The sequence below is a fragment of the Tenrec ecaudatus genome, chromosome 7 (genome assembly GCF_050624435.1).
Source record: "Tenrec ecaudatus isolate mTenEca1 chromosome 7, mTenEca1.hap1, whole genome shotgun sequence".
Taxonomy (NCBI): Eukaryota; Metazoa; Chordata; class Mammalia; order Afrosoricida; family Tenrecidae; genus Tenrec; species Tenrec ecaudatus.
Window position 1 is genome coordinate 130,797,751 of NC_134536.1, and position 26,795 is coordinate 130,824,545.

Below are 26,795 nucleotides of genomic sequence, written 5' to 3' on the forward strand. Positions count from 1 at the left end.
GAGTTAAAAGTTCTCCCCACACCCGAACATGCACATGGACACATCCCACCAGGAATTATTCCTGCTGTCCTGCCTACCCCGTGGCTCTCTGTCCCCTGGGCCCATGGCAGACTGGGGACAAAAGCAGAAGGCTGATCCATTGTGAGCGAGTGAAAGGAGCAGTACCGGGAGCGGCAAGCCGGAGGAGAGAACTCGGGGAGGTGGAGTGGGACAGAATGGGGCGTGGGGTGTGGGTGGGCGTCGATCAAGTGGTTTGAAAGGTGGAATGCCAAGTTGATGCGCTGCGATGTAAACTTCCCTCCTAATTCACAATGAAAAGTTCATTGATAAAAAGAAAGAGATGTGGTGAGTATTCACAGTATACTTATTCGTGGGTTACACATTGGGCTGGCAACCACAAGGTCATCAGTTCGAGACCACCAGCTGCTCTTTGGGGAGGGAAATGAGGCTTTCTACTATGGTGGAGACTTACAGTCTCAGAAATCCTCCGGCAATTCTACTCTGTCCTATATTGTGACGATGCGTGGCAATCGACTCGATGGCAGTGAGGTTGGTTTAGATGAACGAAGTAAGCAAGGCATGCTGATGGTTCAGGTAGGTGAGGGTTAGGCTGCTAACCAAGTGGCCAGCAGTTCAAGCCCACCAACCTATCAAAGGGGGAAAGCTACGGCGATTTGCTCCCCTAAAGATTCACAGTATCACAACCAAGGGGGAAATTCTGGTCTGCCCTATAGGCTCGCCATGAGTCGAGACGGATTGGTGGTGGGGCATGAAGGGGGTCTCCAGGTAAGTCTGTGTTTCTCCAGCAGGCTCTTGCCGACATGGTGTGTTATTTCAAGGTCTTCCCAGTCACTCGTGAAACATGGCATTTCAGTGTAGTTTCAATCTACCGTTCCCTGCCTCTGCCTCTGTCGGGGAGCTATGCATACAGTTGATGCCTGAACGACATGGGTGGAACTGTGTGGGTCCACTTAAATGTGGGCTTTAAAGCTGTTTATTGGCATGTAATTTACACAGCATAGAATCCAATGGTTGAATTCCATTAAAAAGAGTCGTATCATCATCACGACAATCCATTTGAGAATATCTTCTTCTTTCTCGTACTCATTGCTATTAGCTCCCAATTTCCTCCGACCTCCCTGCCAGGCCCCCAAGAGTCCATTTGCTGTCTCTTCAGATTTACCTAACCTGGATTTCATATACAGAAGATAGCTGTGGATTTTAAAACAACAACAACAAAAACAGGTGATGCTAATCATCTCCCTGCGAGCAGCTCATCTTTCCAGCAAATTGTTGGGCTGAGGGGAGGGGAGGGGGAGATGGGCTTTTAAAAATCCTGAGGCTCAGGCCAATCTGATTGGAATCTCTTTGGGGTAGGAGCCAGGCATCAGCACCTTTGAAAGCCCCCCCGCCCCCCAACTACATTCCAAGAGAGTGGGCTCTGGGGTAAGGCCCTTGTATCTTTAGCTTCTTTGCCGGTGTCTTGGAGACCGACCGCCATGGGGCTTGGCACCCATGTTCCTCCATCTGTTCTGATGTTCCTGCTTCTTTTTGGTTGAGAGTCCTGGTGGCTTAGTGGGTTGTGCAGCAGGCTGCTAGCTGCAAGGTCAGTGGTTAGAAACCACCATCCTCTCTTCAGGAGGAGGCCGGCCTCTCTACTCCTAAAAAGAGTTACAGTCTCATCAACCCACAGGGGGCAGTTCTACCCTGTCCTATAGGGGTGCTCTGACTCAGAATTGACAGGATGGCAGTGAGTTTGGGGGGGTTTGTTTGTTTGTTTATCTTTTGGATGAGATGTTAACACACTAATCCCGCCTCATTCAAAACACCATGGCAACCCGTGTCCAGATGGGATTGGAATCCCAGGCAGAGAGGTTACGATTTACGACACACGTTTTAGGGGGGATCACAACTCCATCTGTTACTCGTGTATAAAATATCATAGGGAGAATGAACTAAGCAGGAGATGCTAGTTGAATCTGGGTGGAGGCGCTAGGAGGTTGGAGAGTGGAGGAGGTGGGGAAACGCCACTATGATGAACTCTTCATCTGTTTTGAATTTTGAATCAGGCCAATGTATTACTATTAAACTCAATGAAAAGAGTGTGAGTTTGAAAGACAAAAATCGAGTGCTATTTCAAGGCCTAGGACAGGGTAGTGGGGATTATGAGTAGATATGATGATGATGTCGCCTCTGTATTAGAGTTTAAATTCTGAGCACCCCTGCTTGAAGAAGGTTATGGGTGACAACGACAGCCCCAAAGCCATTTGTCAAGTCCGCACGGGGATTAAGCCTCCACTGAATTCCTCCTGATCATTAACCAACGATACGGATAATCTTGGCTTCCCACAGAGAGCCTTGGAAAGTAGACCACCCCTCTCCAGTCAGCCCAGGGAGGGACAGTCTATCTTCGGGGCTTGCCTGGGTGTGTTCTTGATGGAGATCACTGTACTGGGACAGTCCAGGGGTCACATAGCCCTGAGTCATGCCCTATCAGTCTTTCCCAGACTGCCTTGGCCAGGAGGCCCGGAACGAATCTTGTAAACTCTCCTATCTAACAATGAACACGTCCCAAGTGTGGTCCCATTCCTGCTTGCTTCTGTCATCCCACCTGCCACTGTGATGTATTGATCTGCCACCAATCAGGCTTTGGTGGCTGTTCCCTTTGTTCTTTGCCTTATTTAACCAGAGCCGGTGAGTCCTTGCGCCGTGGCATGACCCTGTGCTCATGGCCTCCCTCAGCTGGGCGATGCATCTGTATCTGTGTGTTGCCTTTGCCCCTTGGTAAGACTTTAATAAATGTTCTCCCTGAATTATATTTGAGCTTCGGGGGTTTTGCTGGTCCCCCTGAAACACCCCACAGAGGAGAGTAATAGAAATTCTCTCTGGGGCGGAGGGTGGGACCTGGAGGGAGCAAATGAGAGGCTCAAGCTCTATGTAGGGGCCACCCAGTCTCGCCACTCCGGGGTTTGCATCTTGGGCTGGGCATCTTTCCCGAGAGGGTTGACAAGGAAGGATTGCAGCCAAATATTGTGCCCTACGCTTTGCCGAGGCACTGCCACCATAGACTAGAAATGGCAGCCTGGTTTACTGTCAGAAAAAGGATTCGAGCCCCCACCCCGACGACCAGCCCAGACTAGGTGGGGTGAAAAAGATCAGACTGAAAGGGAGTCTGTAGCCTGGAATGGCTTCTGTGGTTCAAATGATTTCCTTGTTCAGCTGCTAACATGGGGCTGGGTGGTGGAGGTGGAGATGGAGGTGGGGAAGCCTAGCTATTTACTTCCAGGGAAACCAGCCCTTGAAAACCCCACGGAGCCGTCCTTCTCAGACAGGACGGCATTGCGTTGTCCTGCCTCGCCTTGTCCTGCCTCTGAGTCCGCTCGGTGACCCAGGGCTGGGAAGAGTGTCCAATACAGACACAGAAGACCCCAACCAGGGCTCACCATCCAGTGGCTCGCTGACCATGCAGGAGAGAAAGACAAGCCCCCCAAAATCTTGGGGCGGAGGAGGCCACCCTTAGAGAAGCTGGCATCAGAATGACCTTGGGTCTTCCTCCTTCACAGCGAGACATGGGAGTCTAGAGTCTGAAGACCCTGAAGATCTCCATCCCTCTTGTTCTCATGCTGCCCCCCCCTTTGCCACAACCCCTGCCCACCCCTCCCTGAGCTGGCTCTCAGCCCCTCACACCCCTGCTTTGGGTCTTCTCCCCCTGCTTCCATCACTCCTGTCCCCAGAGCCAGTGCCTGGGCTTGGGAGTGGACGGACCAGGGTTGGACAGGCAGTCCTCCCCGCCCACCGAGTGCCCACCAGTCCGTGGTCACCAAGCCCCACGTGACTGACTGTGGCAGATGTTTCCTGCCCTCAGAGGGGTGCCATGTCACTGCCCAGGCCCAGGCCAGAGCTTACATCTCCTGCTCAGCCATGGGCCCCAACTTGCTCCTGCTGCTGCTCCTAGCGCTCCAAGGTAAGGTTCCCAAGGAGCTGGCCCCAGGCCCCAGGATGGGTGGCACACATGCCACAGGGCCCGGAACATGGGCCTCTCGGTCCCAGTGGCCTCAGCCCTTGCCCTGCACACTCCTTCTGTCCTACCCTAGGTCCAGCCTCTGAGGGCATCCTCCCTGAGGTGCTGCGGGTGACCGAGGGGGGCTACATCCGGGTGCAGTGCCACTACCGGATCCAGAACCTCAGGGGCCCGAAGGTGTGGTGCCGGTTCGTGCCCGAGGGCTGCCAGCCCCTGTTGTCCTCCAAGGTGGACCGCAGGGCCCCAGGCGACGGGCGCTCCTTTCTCACGGACCTGGGCGGGGGGCTGCTCCAGGTGGAGATGGTCGACCTGCGGGAGGAGGACTCAGGCGAGTATGGCTGCATGGTGGAGGGGCCCAAGGGGCCGCAGACGGTGCACCGCGTGTCGCTGAAGGTGCTCCCGCCAGGTGCGTTCCTATGTGCTAGTTGTCCGAGGTCCCCACCTCCGTCTCGGTCCCCGGAACTCTTGGGACACCCCCCCACCCCTGGGTGGGGGCGCGGGCTCCCCCGCGAAGCAATGGGGGACACACCCCTTCCCCAGCGCTGCCGGGAACGGGAAACCACTCCGGCTGGGAAGCCAGTGATAAACCAGCCACAGGGCACCCCCTCTCCAGGGCCCCCAGAAGTGGCTTCCCTACAGGATACGCTGCACAGGCCCCCTCCAACCCCACCCCCCACCCCCCCTAGACCTCTGCTTCTCTTCCAGGACTTTCTACACCCTTGACACATCTGCTTTTCCACTTAGCCTTGCTTTCAACCACGCTATCGTTCGAGCATAGAAACTGAGTTATTTTTCCAAGTAGCTTCCAGCATTTCACTTGCGGACTATGTGTGATGGCTCGGGGCACCGCTCCATATCTTATCTAAGTCCCTGCCTCTTCCCTGAGCATCTATCTAGTCTGAGCCTCGCCCGCAGGCAGGGAGTGGGGCGCATTCCATTCCTGGGCTCTTCCATCTCCTTCAGTTTTCAGAAGTGCGGGCAGGCTCCCCAGTAGCTAAGGCAACCCTCCCAGCCCTCTTCTCAGCAAGGAGACATTCTGTTCTTTCCGTTTCAATTCGCACAGACGACAGCTTTCCAGTGTCTACACCATTATGAAAAGAAATCTTTACAAAACAAAACTTTCAGACAAATGGAAGGATGCTGTAAAAGATCTTGAAAGGTCCCTGGAAGTTCTGTGGGAGCCCTGGTGGACGGTGGGTGATGGGAGTTTGGGCTGCTAACTGCAAGGGCGGCTCTTCGAAACCACCAGCTGCTCCTGGGGAGAAAGATGAGGCTTCCCACTCCTGGGGGAAAAAAGTTGCAGTGTGAGAAACCCACAAGGGGGCGGGTGGGGGGGGGCGATTCTGTTCTGCCCTACAGGGTCACCATGCGTTGGAATGCTCTCAATAGCAGTGTGTTTCGTTTGGTGTTTTTGTGGTGCGGTGGCTTAGACAGTGGGCTGTGAATCCACAAGGCCAGTGGTTCAAAACCACCAGCTGCTCTGTGGGAGAAAGATGAGGCTGTCTGCTCTGCTCAAGGTGGACAGACTACACGGGGTTGCTAGGGGTTCAAATCTACTCCATGACACCCGTGTGGTTGGTGTGTTTGGGGGTTTGTTCATGTTTTATTTTACTGTACAATTCTTGGTAAACGATGCTTGGAGGTAAAAGGGCCAACTTCACCTGCTCCTCCATTCCTTGAGTGGACGCTGACTTGATCTGGTTTGTAGGCTGCTCTTTTCACCCAAGTAATCTGTATACAGTCCCCAAACATTGACATGAAGAGTGTTTCCATGTCCTTGCCTTTCTCCCCCTCCTGTGAAACGCGAGGGTTCGCTTGAGCTCCATCAGACGCCTTTTTGAGCCCATGATGAGTACAGCATCCTACAAATCTCCTCCTGTACATCTGGAACCACCCTTCGTCCGCACTCTTCGACACACTGGAGGCTGCGTGAAACCTTGCTTCTTTGACACTCAGATCCACAAAAAACCAAACTCACTGCCACCAAGTCGATGCCAACTCACTGCGACCCTATAGGACAGGGTGGAAGTGCCCCTGTGGCTTCCAAGACTGTCTCTGTTTGCGGGAGTGGAAAGCCTCGTCTTTCTCCCAGGGAGCTGCTTGTGGTTTCCAACCTCTGACTGTGTAGATCGCAGCCCCAACCATGGTGTAACCCAGTGTAACCACGGTGCCACCCAGGGCTCTGATATCAAACTGAAAAGTCAATGTGACCAAGTGTGATGCACTAGAAAACGCACAGGGACCTGGGGCTCCCGCCCACTGCTATGGGGCTGTAAGAATGGGTGTCTGGACAGACAAGTTGAACCTGGGAGCCAGGGAGAAGGTGGGAGTATCTCAGGCAAGCATTTTACTCAAAGAGGTGGCTCTAGGTGACCCATGAGGCAGCAGGGAGTGGCCTAAAGCATCTTGGGTTGCTGGTGTGTTGTAGGGTGGGGGTAGAATGGTGCCTCTCAGGAACAAGGCACTCACCCCTCCCTTCCGCCCGAGCCGAGGGCCTGGAAGGACTGCCCAGGTTCCTGAGACAGACCCTCAGTGAGGGCAATGCTAGGTCCCAGAGCCAGAAAGCAATGATATTCGAGGAGCATCAGGTGTCCTATTGCCACAGAGCTGAGTCTCAGAGTCAGAGCGAGGCTCCAAGCAAGGGCCAACTGGTGCTGCACCCCCGCTTCCAGTCAACCCTCTAGCCATGGGGTCAATTCCGACTCACAGCAGTGCTATGGGACAGGGCCCAGAGGCCTCAAGCATCTCCATGGCTGCCATCTATGCAAACAGCCTGCCGCCTCTGTCTCTTGGGGGGCGGGGTTGCGGCGTTCAAACAGCCGTGCGCTTAACCACATTGCTGCCTGGTCTCCTCTCCTTCAATCTGGAGGGCAGAGCTCAGCCGGGGCTTGAGCAGGCTCTGGGTAGGGTCACATGGCCGCAGCTGGCACAGTATGGAGGAGAGGCCTTCTGAGAGCCTTGAAAGATGGTAGCCAAGACCCTCACTGAGCAGGTGCACCAACCAAAAGGTGGTTGTGTCAAATCCGTGGCAGAAAGACCTGGTGGTCTGTCCTGCAAAGCTGACAGCCTAGGGACCCCCATGGGGCAGTTTTGCTCTGGCCTCTAGGGTGGCTATGCGTTAGAATCGACTAGGCGGTAGGCACTGAACAGCAGGCATGAAGACCAAGGGCCGTTCCCTGGTCCCGAGGGAGGAGCGTCCAAGGCTCTCCTTCCTCGGATCCACACCCCAGCCCCTCGGACCTCCACAATGGCCTGTGTCCACTCATGTTTCCCCCGGCTCAGCTCCTCGCCTGAGAGAAGAGGAGATCAACAGGACCAACAGTGTGGCTGGCGATTCCTCCTCGGTCCCTCTGGGCAGTGCCAGCCCAGAAACTAGCCTGGATACGAAGAGGTACTGAGTAGAATTGCATTCGGGGTGACTGGGAGGATGGGGGCTGGGGGAGGTCTGACTGGTTAAAGCCCCAGATGACATCCGAGAGGGGGGCTTTCTCATGCCTTCCACCCTGGCGAACCTCTGAAGAGGCAGACTTCTCCGCCCCAGCTCGGCGACGGGTGCGTCTTCAGCCATCTGGGGGTCTCAGCCATCTCATGTGCAGCCCTGAGAAGGCACAGCTCGTCTGCCCTGGTGCAGCCTGCCTGCCTGCCTCATTCCAGTCCCCGATCCTCCTTTCTCCCAAAGATCCTCCTTTCTCCCAAACGTGGCCCATCAGGAGTGTGAACCTTCTTGCCAGGGCTAATCCAGCTGTCCCTTTCTGCCTCTCAGCATCCCACTGATCTGGGGCGCTGTGGTCCTGCTGGGCCTGCTGGTGGCAGCGGTCGTCCTGTTCGCTGTGATGGCCAAAAGGAGGGGTAGGTGGCTGTCTATGCATCTGTCCAGCCTGGCCCCCCTGCTCATGTGCCAACTAGCTTTGCAGGCTAGGCTGGGAGTCCAGGACTGCTCCCCTACAAATGAGTAGTTACGACTTTAGTACAAGGCCTCCATACTCCAGGGTTCACATGGCGGAGGGAGGGAGGGAAGTTTCGGGGGGCACAGGTCTGAAAGAAAGGCATTGGCAATGGGATTGGGTGAGATGCGGGCCAAGGTTTAGGGAGGTAGGCTGAAGGGAGTGTGGGAGCAGTAAGTGGGTGAGGAAAGTTAGGGGAGGCTGAGGGGCAGGCAAGAAGGAAAAGGTAAAGGTAAAGGGGGTGAGGGGTGGGGTGGGGGGTGGGATAGTGGGAGAGGTTCAGGCTGGATTGGGAGTGGGGGCTGGGTGGACCCAGAGCCAGTGCAGGAAGCACAGGGCCCTGCTGTCCCCTGTCCTACCAGGGAACAGGCTTGCTGCGGGTGCCCAGTTCCAGAGCAGCAGAGTCTCAAGCGTGGTAAGAAGTTCGGCCGGCCCCCAACACCCTTTGTGCGCTGCGGAGTGGTCCCGATGAAGGGCCTGGGGAGGAATCGGGTGCAAAACCTCTTTCTAATGCAGGCTATTTGCGACCCGTGGCTTCCTTGGTGTCTCGGCTTCCCGGATTTTGCGGGGGGAGGGGACTTCTCACTCACTGTCATTTAGTCGATTCCCACTCCTAGCGACCCTCTAGGACAGGGCAGAACTGTCCTGGTGGGTTTCTGAGTAGAAAGCCTCGTCTGTCGGCTGCGGAGCCGCTGGTGGTTTCAAACTGCTGGCCTTGCTGTTAAGCCCAGCACATAACCACGACACCACTGGAGCTTCCTGCTTGGAAATCTTCAATCTTCACCGCGATTCGCTGAGCATTTGCGAGGGGCGGAGCTTCGGGGCTCCCAGGAGCTCGCTTCCCAACTTGCATTCTTTCTTTCCAGGAGCAGCAGGCCCCCTCCTCGGTGGGTCAGCACGTGGGCGATTCTGGACTGGCGGCTGAGTTGCCCTCTAACGTGCCCTATGTGAGGCTCGACTCTCCGCCCTCCTTTGACAATGCCACCTACACCAGCCTGCCCCTTGATCCCCTCTCGGGAAAACCCCCATCCCCGCCCTCATCCCCGCCTCTGCCTCCTAAGGCCCCCATCTGCTCCAAGCCTGTGACTTAGGCCACAGGCATCTCCGTGGACGGGCCTCCTGTGAGCCAGCCCCGGGTCCACTTTGTCACCAGCTCCCACCCAGCTAAGTGGCTCACACACCCCCTTTGTGCTTCCAGAAGCCACCAGTCCCGGGCCTCGGAGCCTCTGCCCATCCCGGGCTTCCTAGGGCCTAGAGCAAGGGGTCTCTGAGCAACCAGGGGCTGGAGTGGCTCCTGGAGCGCTCTCCGTGAGCAGCTCAGCACAGCTGGGAGGGGGCGGGCGCGACAGGAGACCACCCCACTGCGATCCCTCCACCTTCACAGCCCTGGGTTAAATAAAGGCATCGAGATGATGATGATGATGACGACGACGACTGCAGCATGTGGGCTCACGCGGGGTGCGGGGAGGGCTTGAGTCCGACTAACCACATGGCTGTGATGGAAGACTGCTCGGCACCTGCCCTGCGGGTGGGGTTTCCAGGGGCATCTAGAAGACAGCCTTGAAGTATTCCCGGCCTCTCACGGCATTCAGTACCCAAGAGAACAGGCGCATTTGCTGGTGTGGAAAGCTCTTTGGCTTTCTGCTCGACACATTGTAACCGGGGGACATCTTTTGATTAGAGGGCTGGCGTCATGAGTACGGCGATTACAGGAAACCCGGCTCAGATTAGGGGTGAGAAGAAACAAGGGGACAGCCAGGAACTGAGAGAGAAGGTCGAAGGAGAAAGGAGGACTTGGTAGCTGTCCGTGTTAGCGGCAACGCGGTGGCAACGTGACTGCGCCCTTCTGCTTGGCTTTACCTCCGGAGCCTGCAGGGGCCGGTGGGGTGAAGGCACAGGGCTCGGCCGAATGGCAGAAGCGTGGCTACGGCCAAGTGTGCAGGAAAGCTAGTTCAGGTCTGAGGGTCGCTCAGGTCCTCTCCAGGACTTCTTGGGAAATGGTTCAACTGGAAAGTTTGCTCATTTTGAGCAAGACTTCAGCGGAGGCCACAGAGCGCTCTGGAGCCCAGCCTTGTTACCTTCACAGGGGGCTCAGTAGAGACAGGTTTTCTGGCCAAGGCAGCTCGGAAGCAAGGAGGAGAGAGCTGCCTGGGGCTCCTAGCTGTGGAGGTGGGAGGACTTGATCTTCAGGGAGCAGAGCAGGATGTACTGAGCTTCCCGACAGAGCCACAGACTGTGACGGAGCCACGTGTCCCTGCTGACCTGGGAGGAGAAGTCTGCCCACTCCTCAAGCAAGCCAGCTTTCCCCCTGGATCGGTCAGCAAGGGACTGCTGGGGAGCGAAGGAGAGACAGAATAAAATCTACCAAGAACCCTCTGGGGAAAACGGACCCTGGTCTGAATGCATCTAGAACAGCAGTTCTCAACCTGTGGGTCACGACCCCTTTGGTGGTCGAACAACCCTTTCACAGGGGTTGCCCAATTCATAACAGTAGCAAAATGACTGATGAAGTAGCACCAACAATAATGTTATGGTTGGGGGTCACCACCACATGAGGACCTGTTTGTAATGGTCACAGCACTAGGAAGGTTGAGAAACCACTGATCTAGAATGTCTCAGAGCCCGAGAGACATAAAGGCCTGTTTTACAGCATACAAGAGCATACAAAGGAAGCTCACCTGGGTGATGGCGGGAGAGAGAGAAAGTGCACCTGTTCCTCACTAGCCGACTCTCCGTGATCTGACATTTCACACTTACGACATAGAAAGCATTCTCCGGCAGCACCTCTGACAGCCCAGGCCCCACACGCGGTCCACAGCCACGCCCAGGGCATCACCTGTCAGCCATGCCTAATGATATGCCAGAGGCCCCCAGGGTGACCGAGGCCCATGAGGAGGAGGAACAGAGAGGCTGAGAGACACCTTCCCCTAGTCTTCTGCAATGTCTCAGTGTGACCACACCAAGTGCAGGGGATGCAGAGAGATACAAGGACACAGGTGGACTGGAAGCAGCAGGGTGAGGGGCCAAAGGTGCTGGGGAGGTTGGAGGCAAGGCAGAGGGAAGGGGGCTGCATGGAGTGGTGGGGTCAGCACAGATACGAGATGACCAAGGCTCTCACGCAGGTTAAGTACCAAGAGGAAGTGGGCGGTGGGCATCACCCAACCCATCTGACCATCCCCATCCCCTGTGGGTTTTGTCATGGCATGGAAAGAGAGCTCACTGTGCCACATCCAGAGATGTTCTGGGGATGCTTGACGGACAGTCACTGCAGGGGTGTCATAGTGCTGAAGATGGGGCACAGCGTCCGACTCTCACATAACATCCACTTAGCACAACAATCTGGCCTTTGGGACCTTCCCATGTCAGTAAGTGAGAAGCGAAACAAACACACTGCCATCGAGCCAGTGCTGACCAACAGGGACCCTCTAGGACGGTAGAGCTGCCCCCATGGGTTTCCAAGACGGACTCTTTCTGGGACCAGAAAGCCCCGTAGGTGAACATTAATTCCACCACTGCTCATGGTAGGGAGCCAACCAAGGTCACGGTTATAAAAGTAACCTCTAGTGACTTCCTCAGTTACAAAAAAGCAGACACCACACCCAGCAAAGGAAGTGCAGGCGAGCTGGGAAGCACCACCGCCTGAAACCAAGCGAACACACTCAACGTCACGCAGGCTGGACGACCACGAAGAAAAAAGCCAAGCCTTGGGTTGCACCTGAAGCCCTCACTGATGGCGATCAGAGAATACAGCCTTCGTTTGGATGATACCGCACCATAAAACAAAGATGCTCACAATTGGGCCTGTAAGGAGCAACCTGATCAATGGAGAAAAGATGGACGGTGTCAAGGATTTCACTGGATACTTGACACGCATGTGCATGGAAGCAGCCGTCAAGCTGAGAAAGCATGTACCGCTTTGCAGTGGGGAAATCTGCTGTCGAAGACCTCTGCGGAGATGGCCTCATGAAGCTGCAGGTGCACCTGACCCAGCCCACGGTCACATGCACGCAGAAGATGCACAATGAACGAGGGAGACCACAGGGCTGCTGCATTTGCTTTATGGTGCCGGCAAAGAATACTTCATGTGCCCCGGAAGCCAGGAGAGCGAAGGGCAGTACTGAGTCAAGTGCAGCCAGAATGATCCTGCCGAGAGACGACGGCAAAACTCCTCCTATGTTTTGGACGTGTTAGCGGGAGGGACGAGCCCCTGAGGAAGGCTATTGTGCTTGGTAAAGTAGAGGGTTCGCCAAAAAGGGGAGAATTCCAAAGAGGACTGGCGCCCATTGTGAGGTGCTGGTGCCCGGGCGTGCTTTGTCCTGCTGGACGCAGGGTCAGGGTCGCTATGAGCTGGGCCCAATCTGATGGCACTAACAACCCTGGCTCGTACCATCGCAACACGTCCCAGGCCGCCTGCCCGCGCCCCCCCACCCCCGCCCTTTCTGAAATTCCAGCTGCCGTTCCGCTAATGATTAAGAGTTAGGAAACGCCTTCAGATCACGCTCTCTGAAACATAGCTTTTATTTCGACAAAACTGTAGACAGACTGCAAATGTTTAGCATAGTTAATGTATGTACATATATGGCGTATTAAAGTGGAGAGCCTGGGCGGTCCATTGTCTTATATACACCAGCACCCATCCCGGTCCCTTCAGAGGAGTATTGGTGGTGTTTAACATGCACTTTCTCGAATTTCTTCTTCCTTGTTGCCCTTGATGCCAGCCGCTCTGTCAAGTGCTGAAAGCAGACGGTGAATGTCAGAAACAGGAGGAGTGTGCACAGCAATGACACACGTCACTGTGGCCCTGGAGGAGACAGGAGGCGCTCTCTCTAGGGCAGCGGTTCTCCACGGTCCTCTGCCGAGACCCTTTCATACAGTTCCTCACGTGGTGGTGACCCCAACCATAACATGATTGTCATTCTGTTACTGTTATGAATGGTGAGACCCCTGTGAAAGGGTCATCCAACCCCCAAAGGGGTCGCGACCCACAGGTTGAGAACCGCTGGTCTAGGGGTTCTTTTCCGTCTCCGTTGTTCTTCGCCTTAACCAGTTACCATCACAGGCAAGGCCTTCTTCTCCCCTCAGGGACCATCCAGCCATTCCAAGGAAGTGCCTATTGTTTGGAGCTGGGCCAACGCAGAGCTTTCTAAGCCAGGGGAGCTATAGACACCCCTAGCTGCGAGGGGCTGGGGAAGTGGTTCTGGTTCAGAACCTAAGGGGTCTCTGTTTCGTGAGGCAGGACCCACCCAAGTACAGGGAGAGCTGGAGCATTGCTTCCGGCGGAGGACTAACACGTTACTTCGAGGGGAGCCTTTGGCTGCTTGGGAATACGAATCTGAGACTGCTCTGCTGACTCTCAGACGAAGGTTTCGGGAAGGAGTGCTTACCTTCCACTCCTAACTGTCCTTCTGCAGAGGGGCTGTCTTTGAGGAATCCCTCCTCTAGCCAAATCTCGGTCAAGCAGGTGTCAGTCAGCAGCACGGATTCTCTATTTCCACATCTCATCACTGATGCTTTAAGCTCAGTGACCCACTGGTGATAGACAGGGCAGGTGACACACCGAGAGAAGAACCCCTTGAAGTACTGAAAGGAAGAGTGGGCCCATCAGCACAGAGATTGGCACCGTTCAACCCCGACGTCTGCCAGAACATGCAACAGGCCTTGTTCTGTGCGCTCGCCCAGGGCTGGGGGGCAGGGAGCGCTTACTGGTGCCAAGTGGGCCTAACACAGCTTGTTCTAGGACACGGAAGGGCGAGGACGTGTCTCTTGGGCTCAAAATGCAGGGCTGTAGGGAAATGTATTGACTTATCGACTGAGCCACTGAGTGGGGGCCATTGAAAAAAGCTAAATGTTAGTGGACTTTTTTAGCAGCAGTGCCATGGGTGGGGGGTGAGGGCAGGATTTAAGGAATCCACTCCTGACCCAGTCTCAAGACTCCCTGGGAGAGTAGAGGAGCTGCGTGCACTAAAGGTAGAGAAGCGAAAGGCTCCAGCAGGAAAGCAGGCGGAACGAGTGAAGGTAAGTGTGTTAGGAAGAGAGGCCAGCGGCAGAAAGAGTAGTAACCAAGCAAGCTGTCCGGTGGAGAGCAGCAGAGAAGCAACACCTGGAGCATCTGGCCCCGCGTCTCTGGGGGGATGTTCACGCAGACGCCCTCTGGCATTCGGTGTACCATTAGCACCTGGCACTCTAGGAAGCGAACAAAGCCATGTGAACCAAACAGCGAGGCGTTGGTTCTTTCCACCAGCTGGCGAGCCTTCCGGAGGTGGTGCTCAAACAGCTCCCACTGGGCGTCCTGGGCGAACCTGGAGGGAAAGAGCCACAGCTCTCAGCTCGGCCCCCTGCGTGCCAAGGGCAGCACCTGGATAAAGCATCACTTCCTGAAGCTCTAAGGAACGGTCGGATGTCTGAGGCTGGGAAACTCACATAAGCGATTAACTCACATCCAAGGAGACTTTAAACAAATTACTCTAGCACTTTATGTGAGCACTCACCCACTCAAAAGTTACCCCATTCCTCAAGCTTTGTCCTCAATGTAGAGAACTTCATCCTCATTCTATTGAACCTTTTTTACTGATGGGAGAGCAAAAGTAAGCTAAACCAGACACAAAAACCAGACCCGCTGCCATGGCGTTGATTCTGAGTCACAGCCAGCCCACAGGACAGAGACGTGCTGCTTAGGGTTTCTGGGGCTATAGCTCACAGAAACAGACTGCCGCCTCGTTCTCCCTCAGCAGAGCCACCCTTCCCCCCGTGCCCCACGAGGGCCCCTGAAAGGGAAGGGAGGCATGCTGGATTGTCCTGCCTGGAAGGGGACAAGGACATAGCTTAAACGGCCTCCTGGTGTCCTTCCATTCCCACCCTTCCCGGTCCGCCTCGGAAAGCGACCCTGGTGCCCGCATTACCACATGGCCAGGGAGGAGTGGAGCCCCAGCATGATGTTGCTCCGAGAGGCTAGGACACAGCTGTGCTCGTGGCGCTGGACGAAACGCAGACATTCTCGGAAGGGTCGGCACCGCCATCCTGTGGGCACAGAGGGGACCCCGACTAGGCCATCACGGCAGGCAGGCAGGGACGGGGCATGGGGTAGCAGGCAGAAGGGGGAGACGAGACCTGAAAGGCAGAGAGCCTTCTGAACCACCCAGTGGGTCTTGTCCTTCAGGGACCAGCAGCCTCGGCCATGCCTTGGAGGTCGGCCTCATGATTGCATGTTCCAACCATGCAGGACAGCCGGCTGCCAGCAGTTACCTTTCCCATAGAGGAGCAGATCCAAGCAAGCAGAGTAGAAGCAGGCCAGGCCCAGGACGTCATGTCCCTGGGAGATGAGTGCCCACTGGCTCTCCAGAACCCGGACACACAGAGCAAATCTGTGGAGAGACACACACTGGTCCAGGAAGGGAGTGGAGAGGACGGGGCCCCGGGGAGCCCCGTGTGCACCTCAAAGTAGAGGTCTTCGAAGGAGGTGGGAGAAAGCCTGTCAGGCAGTTTCCAGAGTCAAATTGCTATTAAGTCCCCAGAAAATGGAAAACAGATAATATGTAGATAAATATAGAGAACAGCAAGTATCTTGAAAGATGGTCCACGAGGCACCGCAAAGGATGGAGTAGTTCTGACTCAGCAATACCACTGCCAACCCCATACACACTGCTTTCTGGGGTGCCTGGGGACAAGACCCCTGGACTGTGGTAACAGTACAGCGTCTCCCTCTGCAGCCCAAACCTCCCTGCCAGAACATCCCCACCCCTTCTAGACAACAGACATCAATGACGGAAAACGAGGGTAATACTTCTTCTCCAGAAATGCAGATCTGAAGAGAACTGCCAACACCAGGTTCTCTAGAGCGCGGATCCTGAAGTGTCTGCATATCTCGTAGGCTTGAAACCCTGGGGAGGTCAGAGAGCAAGCACTGTGTGAGTTCTAGCTAGGACCCTGGGCTCCCCAAAGCCCCAGGCCTGCCAGCCCCAACCACCATTACCGAGGCTGATGGCGAAGTCCAGATGGCCGAGGCAGAGTTTGGTGTAGGCCAAGGCCTGCAGGAGCTGGGCCGTGGCCAGCGAATCCACTCTGGAGAGCCAGCATGCGCTGCTTTTCTGAATGGCCACCTTTTCAGAGCGCAGCCACGCCTCCCTGTCGCCCACACTTTGTGAGTACCGGGAGAGGTCCACATAGGTAGAGATGACCTGTGGAGCAGCAAACATGGGCCACACAGACTGTTCACCCCATGCCCGCTACAGGACTCTGCTCTCATCTGCCCCATCCAGCGGTGTGTCTGCCGCTGGCCTCTCCTCCGGCTCTGAGGGCGTGCTCCTCCGGGCCCCTGCACTTCTAATCTCCTTGTGCCCTCAAGATCATTTCCAGAAGCTAGCCAGCTCCTCTACTTGCCTCTCTCCTTCGCTAAGCTGAGATTTTCTCCTTCAAAATACTGGCCAAACTGCACCTCGTTTGTGTTTTCTTAAATTACATCCGCTTCTGAACTGCTGCCTAGAATCTCGATAGCTCTGTGCAGACCGGGCAAAGCTCCGAGAGCTCGCAGCTTCTGCAAACACTGTCTTCCCTAGGTTGCCAGGACACCAGGCTCTCTTGGTCTTCCTCCTGCTCCGGATCCTTCCTTCTTCTTCTTGGGTTGGTGTCTTTCTCTCTCCCACTGACCTCTGAGCATCGCAGATTTCCTCTCTCTTTGGACTTACTCTCTTCTCTGTACCCGGTTCCTTGGTGACTTTGCCTGCCTCCTGGTTTAAGTATCTTCTACACATTGATGAATTCCACACTTCTAACTCTAACTCAGAACCTCTTCCCTAAACCCTACATTTCTACAAAGGGGGTACTCCCCACAAATGGGGGGGGGGAGCTCTGCTGGGCGGAGCTTTTATAGTATACATTTTCCCTGCTAGTCGGGCATCGAGCCACTCACTCTGAGCCAGGGGCACTGCCTGGGAAGGTTCTCTCTGGTCACAGTGAATTTTTTCATAAAGCAGTTTCACTTGAACCTCATTTTTGTGATGGCCGATTTAAGAGAACAGGGTCCAGCTCTGAAACTTTGTTTCCTGCTGGGGGAAAAGTGCTACAGATACTGCTGTGATGTTGAACACAGCTTACAAGGGCAGCACTATGGGAAAAACTCAAACGTAGGAGTGGTTTTCTTGTTTCAAAAAAGGTAAAATGTTGGTTTATGACAAAACCTCATTCTAGACCTACGTCAGCTTCCCAAATGGACAAAAATGTTGACAAAATCCATGCACTTTTGCTTGAAGATGGATGAAGGGCCGTTAAAGAGATGGGGAAGTGATGTGACTGTCTTGGAGCTCAGTTCAGCAAGTTCTAACAGAAGATTTGGGGATGACGAGGGTCACTACGAAATCTGTGCCTCGGGTTCTGACTGACCAGGAAAGAGTGTCGAGTGGAAACATGGTACACTTTGAAAGATCAACTCTGAAGCCACCCAGGCTTTTTACAAGGTCATTACTGGTGACGAGACATGGTGCTGTTCTTACGACCCTGAAAGCAGACATCAGGCAAGCCAGTGGAAGATGCCATCACCACCTCCCCCCACCCCCCAGATCTTGTCAAGTGAAATCAAAGATCAAGATGATGCTCATTTGGCTTTTTTTGAGCATGTGAGGGTGATAGTGTATTTGGAGTTCGTTCCACCAGATCAGACTGTTAAGCAAGCTTTCTATTTAGAGGTTCTGAAAAGATTGCATACCAGCGTGTAACAAAAAGGCCTGATTTGTGGCAGATGGGTGACTGGCTTTGCCACCGCAACAATGCACCTGCTCATGCAGCCATCTCAGTGTGCCAGTTTTTGGCGCAAAACAGCATGACTCTCTTGCCCCATGTACCTGACTTATGTGACCTCACGCTGTGCAACTCCTTTTTGTTTCCAAGAATGCAGAGGGACAGGAAAGAACAGCAATTTGAAGACGTAGAAGAGGTGAAGAAAAAAAACGAGGGAGATGCTGTCAGCCATCCAAACAGATACGTTTGAAAAATGTTTCCAAGAATGGAATCGCAGATTGGACAAATGTATCCAGTGTAGTGGAGAGTACTTTAAAGGTGATAAGGTTGCTTTGTAAAAAAGTTTAAATACATAGCTTTGGGAAAAAATTGCTTTTGGGGGAGGGGTAACCCCTCGTATGTTACCTCTTCACTGTCTGTTTCTCAGTGCCTGGCACACAGTGTCATCCAACATTACATGAAGGAATGGCGGGAGGGAAGCAACAAAGAACCAGATAAGACAATGAACAAGACACATTTGTCCCTTAAAATCGACACTACTACTCCTTCCACAAGGGCTTCTCCAAGAGCACGACTAAAGCTGTGACCTGCCCAAAGCAGTTCATAGCCAGCTCTTGACAACCTCCTGTGTTTCCGAGAAGCTGTGCTTCCGTGACTGAGCATTTGGAAAGGAACCCTGGTGGTGCTATGGGTGAGGCGCTGGGCTGGTAACGAAAAGGTTGGCAGCTGAAACCCATCAGCTGCCCAGGGGGCAAAGATGAGGCTGTCTGCTCCCGTAAAGATGAACACAAACCCTGGAGAGACAGAATGGACTTGATGGTTGTGGGGGAATCTTTGGGAAGTGAATCACCGGGCTTTTCCATTAGCAGACAAGCCCTTCACCATGTGTACCGCCCAAGGTATGGTTTCGAACAGAGGCACAAAATCTGTCTTCAGTTCAGGAGGGAAAGATAACCCCAAACTCACCCAAACACTGCAAACTGAAACATCCCACTCGAGTATATGAAAGTATGTGAAACGTGGTGGCGTCATGTCTGGGGTGTTGAGGAATCACGTGAAAACCAAGCACTGAGCCGGTCTCTCTCTTCAGCACCTGCTCCCGAGCCTGGGTCAGGGGGAAAGAAAAACTCCCTCACCTGGGCTTCGTCTCCAAACTCCTCAGCTAAATTCTTCTGCATGAGTGTGGCCAGGTAGGCAAATCGGCGATTGCTGGCTGTGGCGTCCAGGTTGTAGAGTTGCCAGAGCAGCGAGAGGCAATGCACCTGCTGCTGGAGGATCGCCAGCTTCTTCTTACTGTTGTCGAGCACGAGCTGGTTAGTACACCCTACTCTGCGCCACCTCCCAACAGTACCGCCCACAAGAAGTCCAGTCTCCCCAGGACAGGGCCATTGCCAGACCTTCCAACTCAGGGATGGTCCCGAGATTGCACTGCTTCTAACTCCGTATGCACTACTGCCAGTCTTCCCTCTCAACCGGGACAATAAACTAGTGCAATTCAATGACTAGGAGGCAGTAGATGACAGGCCTGTCATTTGAAATCAAAAGGCCAGCATTTACTCCAGGACAAAGATCAGAAGGGTGAGAGAAGAGGAATGGAAACAGGAGACACAGGAGGAAGTGAGGTAAGGGGTGTTTCATTGTGGGGATTGTAATCAATAAAGTGAAACAAAATGTGTATGAATGGCATAGAAAGTGGATTTGCTCTGTTAACCTTCACCTAATTTGCAATGAAAGGTTAAAAGAACACAATAATAAATAAATTGGTGGAATGTTACATTCTTTCTCTGCTTTCTGTGTGTATATATATGTAAATCTACAGATGCTTAAGAGCTCACTGCCATCGAGCCGATGACGACTCACAGTGACCCTATGGGACACTCTGGGTTTCTGAGACTGTAGCTCTCTAAGCGAACAGAAAGCTGCATCCCTTTCCCTCAGAGTGGCTGGTGACTTTGAACTGCAGCCCTTGCAATTAGCAGCCCAACACTGAACTACTAAGCCACCAGGGCTCCTCTCCACAGCTATGTCTACGCGTCTGTAAATAGACATGCAGATATTTATAGACATATGTATATTTATTGTCAAGGGTTTCATTTGATGAGGATCTACATTCAGTGATCATGGAAGGATCAGTCAAGAAACCACACACTATACCGCACCGGGGAAATCTACAACAAAAGGCCTGCAGAAAGTCTTTTAAAGCCCGTGAAGACTACGGTGCGCCTGACCCAAGTGGCGGGATTTCAGTGGCTTCATGTGATGCCTGGACAAGACCTAAGGAAGTCTGGAGAAGCGGATGCCCTGTCACTACGATGGGGCACATCATGGATTAAACCGGTTCTGGAGGCTGAGCCTCAGAGGGACCACAGGGTGAGGTTGCCTTTCCCACACGGGCTCTGTCGCCAGGAGGCTCCAGTCACTAGCCGAGGCCACTTGGGTGAAGGAGAGGGTCCGTGAAAGAGAGGCAGACTCTCAGTGAGACACACTGACGTGGTAGATAGTGGCTTAAAACAACAGTACCTGTGAGGATGGCCCAGGCCGTGTTGTTTTTGATTTACAGAGAGAGGGTCACCGGGAGTCAGAACCCCAACCCCTACAACGTATTTATTTGATAAGGCAATACTATTCTCTACAATCAAACGGTTCCAGTTCTGCTAGGCTGGAGGGGTAGGGTGGCAGACCTAGAAATGTGAATTAAATGTGCCTGGAAGGACAAGTGCGGGTCACTGTAAGCGAAGCCCCAGGCTGGGTCCTGGGGTGGACGCAGGGCCCTGTGGCTGAGGGGGCCAGTGCAACTTCGTCTGGCTTCTCACTTTGCACTCGGGTTGTTTGCAGGTCGGCTCAGGAAACAGGACGGCCAGTATTGTTCCAGGAATGTTTGGAAAAGGACGCCAAGCCAGGTCCAAGGGAAATTCCTTTTCAGCAACCGAAGGGCCTGCCTCGCCAGTTTTTTGGCCAAGGTGATCTGCCCCATGTTGAAACAGACCTGGAGAGGGGAAAGGAAAAGTGGGCTTGTCCATGAGGGGGGAGCACCACAGACACACTGGGCTCATTTCCCTCGGGGATGTGCAGTTGAGGTCACTGCGGGGCTAGAGTGAGCTGGTTGGACCAGAGCCTGCTCGGCAGTCACACTAACATGCACCAGCAGGGTCATAAACAAGCAAACACCCCGCTCCGCACAGAAACAAGCCCACTGCCATCGGGCCAGTTCCAGCTCATAGCAACCCGAGGGCAGCAAGAACTGTGCAACCGCGTCGCCATAGCTGCCATCTCCACATCTGTCTCCTCGCGGCCAGCTGCTGGGTTTAGACTGCCAGCCTCCTGGCTAGCAGCTGAGTTCCTGACCAGTAAGCCACTAGGGCTCCTTTGAAACCAGCAGAGTGGGATGAGAGGACAGAACAACGCGAGGGCATCTGCCGCTCTCACGGTCCTCGTACCTGGCAGGGAATGGTGGCAGGGAACGGCTGTCCTTTACCAAGAGCTGCTAGACTATGGTGGGAGAGTCATGTAAGTAGAGACTCGGGCCATCTTGGATGCCACAGACATGAGCTGAAAAACCACCACGCCCCCCAGTTCATTTCTTCCCAGGTCGCATCACAGAGCCCCCCCCCCCCAAGATGTCATCCCGCAAGATGCAACCAAGTACTGTGACTCCAAAATAATCTTGAGAAGGCTGCATTGGGCCTCCTTCTAGAGGGGAGGAAGGACGATTGCATTTGAGTCCAAAGACCTCTTGGTCAAAGCATACATAATGCAACACGGCAGACAATCGAAACGTTCCCTCAGTGTCCCTGCGCATTGTAGACGGTAGGCTTGCTCTCCACACAGATGAGTGGAGGCTTACAGTTGAACCCGTTCATATATGCGTACACTCCAACGAGTCGAGGCCATGAAGGGCACTTCACACAACTACAGACACACCGAACTCCAATAAACACGAGGCTGCTTATTAAGAAACACGTATTAAGCCTTCATGGAACTTACATTTATAGAGTACTCTCAAATCGTTATTAAATATAAAGTTGTCCATATCATCCACTGAGCATCTTAATCTCTGGAAAATCCTCTGATAGGGACATTTTCGCAAAGGAAGGCAGAGAACTTGATAAGAATGCTCACGGTAGCAATGGTTATGATAACCAACATTTGAGCCGACCTAAGTGCACATGAAGGGAATGGCCGCATCACGCTGATGCATCCGTCACTGGCACTTGCCCTTGTTGGCTGCGTGATGAATAAACCACCAGGATGCAAAGATGCTTGGTCTGTACTACCAACCATAAATGCCAGATGCAGCTGAGAATCTCAAATCGGATCCTATTAAAAATAACAATATGACTGTGCATGTCAATATGCACCCAATTTTGATATGAGTTCGGTGGGGCTTCTCCCTGATCCTCTGCTCCTATAAAGATTACAGAGCAGGAAACCGTATGTGACAAATTCCTAGATTTTGAATTTTCATAACCTTGGACCACATCTATAAGTACACACACACACACACACACACACACACACACACACACAGGAAATCTGACAAGACGTAATAGGGTCGCCGTCAAAGGGAAATAACCAAAGCTCCCAGGCCATCCCCCCCACCTCACCTCAGACCTCAGCCTGCAGAAGGTGGCCTCTTCAAACTGACAGATGTGCACTGTCCGCCTTCTCAAGAAGGAGAAGGCCGAGGGTTGTCCCAGGAGACTGCTCGCCTTCCGCAAGTAAAAGAAGGCCTCAGGGGGAGATAGATGTCAGATTAGGATTGAAGGGGGGGATGGGGAGCAGACTGGGGCGAGGGCTGGAGTCCCAGTGGAGGAGCCAGGCGGCTGCAGTAGGCGCTCTCTCACTGCCCCACTCCCGTGTCACGTGCCTTTTCCTGAGTCCCTTCCCTTCCCTCTCCTCTCTCCCTCCCACCTTCTACTCAAGGTTACTGGAAGTAAGGAACCCCCAAGGCCGAGAGCGGGTCTGCTCACCATGTAATTATCGGCAAGGTCCAAGGAGGCTGCCGCAGCCTCCAGGAGGTAGTAAAAGGCACACGTGTTTTCTCCGACGACCAAGCAGTGCAGTGTGAGCGGGGCGAGGACTAACTTCAGAACCCTGTCACAGTGGCACGGCTTGGCGGCCCACATGCCTTTCTCGGGGCTGGTCTGGGCCAGCATCCTCTTCACTCCATCCAGAAAATCCCCCTCTGTTCTTTGTGGAGAAAGCACGGACACTTTGATCAGAGGGCTGCCAGGTCTCAGGGCCAAGTCCCCCGGGAGGCTTCAGGAAGTCTTTCTGTCTCTTGCCTCCATCACTCCATATGCTTTTAAAAGTCAAGAACCGGATATTCAACCGCGAAGCTCTACTAGGGCTCTTTGCAAACCTAGGCCAACTCAAGCACGCGCAATGCAAAGAGGAAAGCGCCATACACGAACAGCTCAATGGAAGCATGAAAACGGCAAGAGGCAAAAATACATTTTTATATTGGCATCCTTGAATTCTGCTGGAGTTTCACCTTCTACACCATCTACTTTACCTGATCTTGTAACAATTCTGCAGTTATGATCGGCAGAAATTTCCCCCTCTTAGAGATGAAGAAGTCGAGGCTCAACGAGATGAATGGATTTGGTCTCACAGCTAATGAGAAGCACAGCCCGAATGAGAGCTCACCTCTTCGGATTCGCTAGTTCAGTGCAGGCTCCACAGGCACCCAGAGGCCGGGCCTTTGGGAGCTAGACTAGAGCTGAGGTGGGAACAGCAAAGTGGGAGCCAGGGAGAGCCTCTGACGGACAGTGAACACCTGACACACGCGGGAGGCGCATTTCCAAAAGGGAGAGTTGTGAGAGCAGAGGCACACGTGGGTGAGTGAGGTGGTGGCTCATGTAGAACACATGCACACATGTAGACTACAGCAAGAAATCAGACTGATGAGTGAAATGGGAACACTGTATAGATTACATGGTGACCCCAAGGCAAGAACGATTAAAACTGATGGGGGGGGGGGGTCCTAGAGAGGTAAGTTATTTAGAAAACAGATCCATGTTGATATCATTTGGGACTGAAAGTCTTTAAGAAGGCAGATTTCTAGTTGAAGACATCCGTTATATGCAAATTCTTTTGCAACTATTCATTTTCTTAACCACTAAGAAATACTTTCCCTGAAGAGAACTGACTTATCAGATCTGTTCATCTGAATTCTGAACTGAGTGTAAGAATCAGTCCTGCTGGTGGTAGGGTATCCACCCCGGGCAGTAGCCTGCCCCGTTTAGTGGTGTCTGCCGCTTGGTCCCCACCCTCCTCCGTGCCCACCCCCAGCACCTCCACCTACCTGCAGCGGCCACTGGAGAAGGGCTCCTGGCTCTGCAGTGGTTTTGTCTGGGACTGAAAGCTATCTGCAGGGAGAGAAAAATGATCATCTTTAGTGATGTGTGCTTGAATCATTTGAGAACATCTTACATTCCTACCTTTATGTCGCAGCTCCACTATATATACGGCAGCAACAACAAACTCACTGGCCTGGAGTCATGGGTTTCTGAGACGGTGACTGTTGACGGGAATAGAAAGCCCGGTCTTTCTCCCGCTGAGCTTGTCCCGGTTTTGAACTGCCAACCATAAGGCTGGCAGCCCTACACATAGCCACCCCAGCGCCAGGGCTCCTTGCTATTATAAAGGTAAGTGCTAACATTAGCCTGCAAACACGGTAGATTGCAAGTCCCTTCATGGCAGCTCTTGGTGATCTAAACCGTTGCCAATGGGTGCAGTTGAGGGGGTTCCAACCCCAGGGGACCCGCGTACAACAGAGCCCAGCTCTTCCCCGTCCTGCACCAGCCTCACAACTGCTCCCTCGCTGAGCCCACCGTTGCAGCCACGGTGTCCATCACACGAGGCTCTTCTTCTTATTGTCCAAGAACAGTGTCCTTCTCCAGGGAGGGTTTCTTCTTAATAACATGTCCAAAGTACATGAGATCAAGCCTTGCCACTCTCACTCCTACAGGGCATTCTGGTCGTCCTTCTTCCGAAATACTTGCTTGTTCTTTAGGCAACGCATGGTCTATTCAATACTCTTTGCCAAGGCCACAATCCACAGGCGTAAATCCTTCTGTGGTCTTCCTTATTCATGGTGTACGCTCCAAGTGTACGTGAGGCCCTGCAAAGTATCAGGGCTGAGTCAGGCGCGTCTTAGGCCTCAAGGCGGCATCTTTACTTCGCAACACCTTCAAGAAGTCTTTGCAGGGAGCACTGGTGGTGCAGTGGTTCCGTGCTGGGCGGTTAACCACAAGCTCAGCCACTTGAAGCCACCAGCTGCCCCCTGGGAGCTTTCTATTCCTGTGAAGTGACAGTCTCAGGAATTCACACGGTGGTTCTACCTGGTTCTATTGGTTCTCTATGAGTCCGCAGTGACTTGATGGCAGTGAGATCAGTCTTTTTGGTTTGAGCTTTTGCATATTTATTTGTCCAATATAATATTCCACTTGATTTCCTGATTGCTGGTTCCATGTGCAATGATTACGGATGCAAGCAAAATTAAATCCTTGACATCTTTTCCCCATTTGTCATGACATTAGCTTATTGGTCCAATTGTGAGGATTTTTAATATTTTAAGTTAGGGTGTAATACATACACAAGGCTGTAGTATGTGATCTTCATCAAGAGGTGTTTCAAACCCTCTATGCTTTCAGTAAGCAAGGCTGTGTCACCTGCTTATCACAAGTTGCTGCTGAGTCTTCCTCTGGTCCCAATGCCACCTTCTTGTACATACAGTCCACTGTCCTCCATTAGTTACTCGGCACGCGGATCGAGTGTGGTGACAGGACACTATCTTGTCGCACACCGTTCCTGATTTTCAACCACACACCATCTCCCTGTTCTGTTGGACCATCTACCTCGTGGTCTGTGTGTGACCCCCACATGAGCACCATGAAGTGTTCTGGAATTCCCATTCTTGGCAATGCTATGCCTAATTTTTTATGACCTACATACTCAAATACCTTTGCATAGCCAACAAAACGCAGGTAAACATCTTTCTGGTAGTCTGTGTTTTCAGCTAAGGTCCATTTGACGCTGACATTCTTCAGTCCATGTCCTCTTCTGAATCTAGCTGCTTCAATTTCTGGCAGCTCCCTTTCACAATCGGAATAGTAACTCCTTTTATTCCAACCCTCCAAACAAGTTCCCAACCCAACGAGGCCGTCGGTGTTTGCTAAATAAAAGAAGCAACGAGTAAACCATGTGTCTCTCCTCAACTCATGGCTGCCTCTAACAGTGGAAATCCCTATGCTTGGGTCAGGCTCATAAACACATCAGAGTAAACCACAGAGCCCAAGACGCAGCAAAGAAAACCATGAGACCACAAGATGCCACCGTCCACTAGAATCACAGCAGCCAACAGAGTTTCACTATTGCCTCGGTGACCTTTATCTTCCAGATTCGACTCTTCCTTTGTGGCTACCTCTAATGTACCAAAAGAGCAAAGACTGATGCTGAGTTCTTAGGTACTAGGGCTCAGAAGCATGGCTGGTAAGACGGAGTGTCTGAGAGAGAGCAGTGCGGTGGGGCGGGTCCGGGTGAACTAACAGAGCTGGCTAGCCCCCTGAGCGGTAAGGATGTCAAACAACAGCTGTGTGCAGCTCCAGGGGACCACCCTATCATCGCAGTGAAGAGTACCCTCTGCAGGCGGGCAGTGCGTGGTCTTCCTAGCCACGCACAGAGGTCCCAGGCCCCTCCAGGACCCCTCCAGTGTGTGGGAACATCTTGAGTCTCCGTCAGGTAGACTCATCAGGCTGTCCAATCTAAAGTGGACACTGACCTGTCAGAAGCAAGGAGCCACACAGGAAATGTGAACGACAGTTTATTTCCTTCACAGTACCAGGCCAGGACATTCACTGTCATTTCCCTCTTTCCCCTTTTAAGATACAAACAGTGTAAGTGCTACAGAGTTCACCAGCCAGTGAGCAACTGCTCTAAGGAGCTGCCATCTCCCTAGAGCCATCAGCATGCTCCACGACAGCTGCACGATTTCCTTGAGGAGCATCGGTCGTATCACCCATATTTTATCCCTTATCACCAGCAATCCATCAGACCTCCACGCGTCCCCCAACAAATGCCAATGCCACAGCCAACAC

General features: G+C 53.3%; 2 protein-coding genes across 2 annotated transcripts in view; one reads left to right on the forward strand and one right to left on the reverse strand.

The window, feature by feature from the left end:
- Nucleotides 1-3,921: 3,921 nt before the first annotated feature.
- Nucleotides 3,922-9,236, forward strand: TREML1 (triggering receptor expressed on myeloid cells like 1). The gene is given in 6 exon segments (XM_075553794.1): nt 3,922-3,964; nt 4,095-4,431; nt 7,317-7,412; nt 7,785-7,870; nt 8,328-8,380; nt 8,841-9,236. Coding segments are annotated over 6 exon segments (1,011 nt in total).
- Nucleotides 9,237-12,490: 3,254 nt separating this feature from the next.
- LOC142453634 (adenylate cyclase type 10-like) overlaps nt 12,491-26,795 on the reverse strand; it is a 48,456-nt gene continuing 34,151 nt past the window's right edge. The window contains exons 21-32 of the mRNA XM_075555137.1: nt 24,002-24,065; nt 22,665-22,884; nt 22,299-22,424; nt 20,508-20,680; nt 18,831-18,987; nt 15,935-16,139; nt 15,746-15,842; nt 15,208-15,326; nt 14,865-14,982; nt 14,066-14,264; nt 13,350-13,545; nt 12,491-12,698 (exon numbers count right to left, since the gene is read on the reverse strand). Coding sequence (XP_075411252.1) covers nt 12,634-12,698; nt 13,350-13,545; nt 14,066-14,264; nt 14,865-14,982; nt 15,208-15,326; nt 15,746-15,842; nt 15,935-16,139; nt 18,831-18,987; nt 20,508-20,680; nt 22,299-22,424; nt 22,665-22,884; nt 24,002-24,065 — 1,739 coding nt within the window. The 3' untranslated portion in view covers nt 12,491-12,633. The remainder of the gene's footprint in view (nt 12,699-13,349; nt 13,546-14,065; nt 14,265-14,864; nt 14,983-15,207; nt 15,327-15,745; nt 15,843-15,934; nt 16,140-18,830; nt 18,988-20,507; nt 20,681-22,298; nt 22,425-22,664; nt 22,885-24,001; nt 24,066-26,795) is intronic.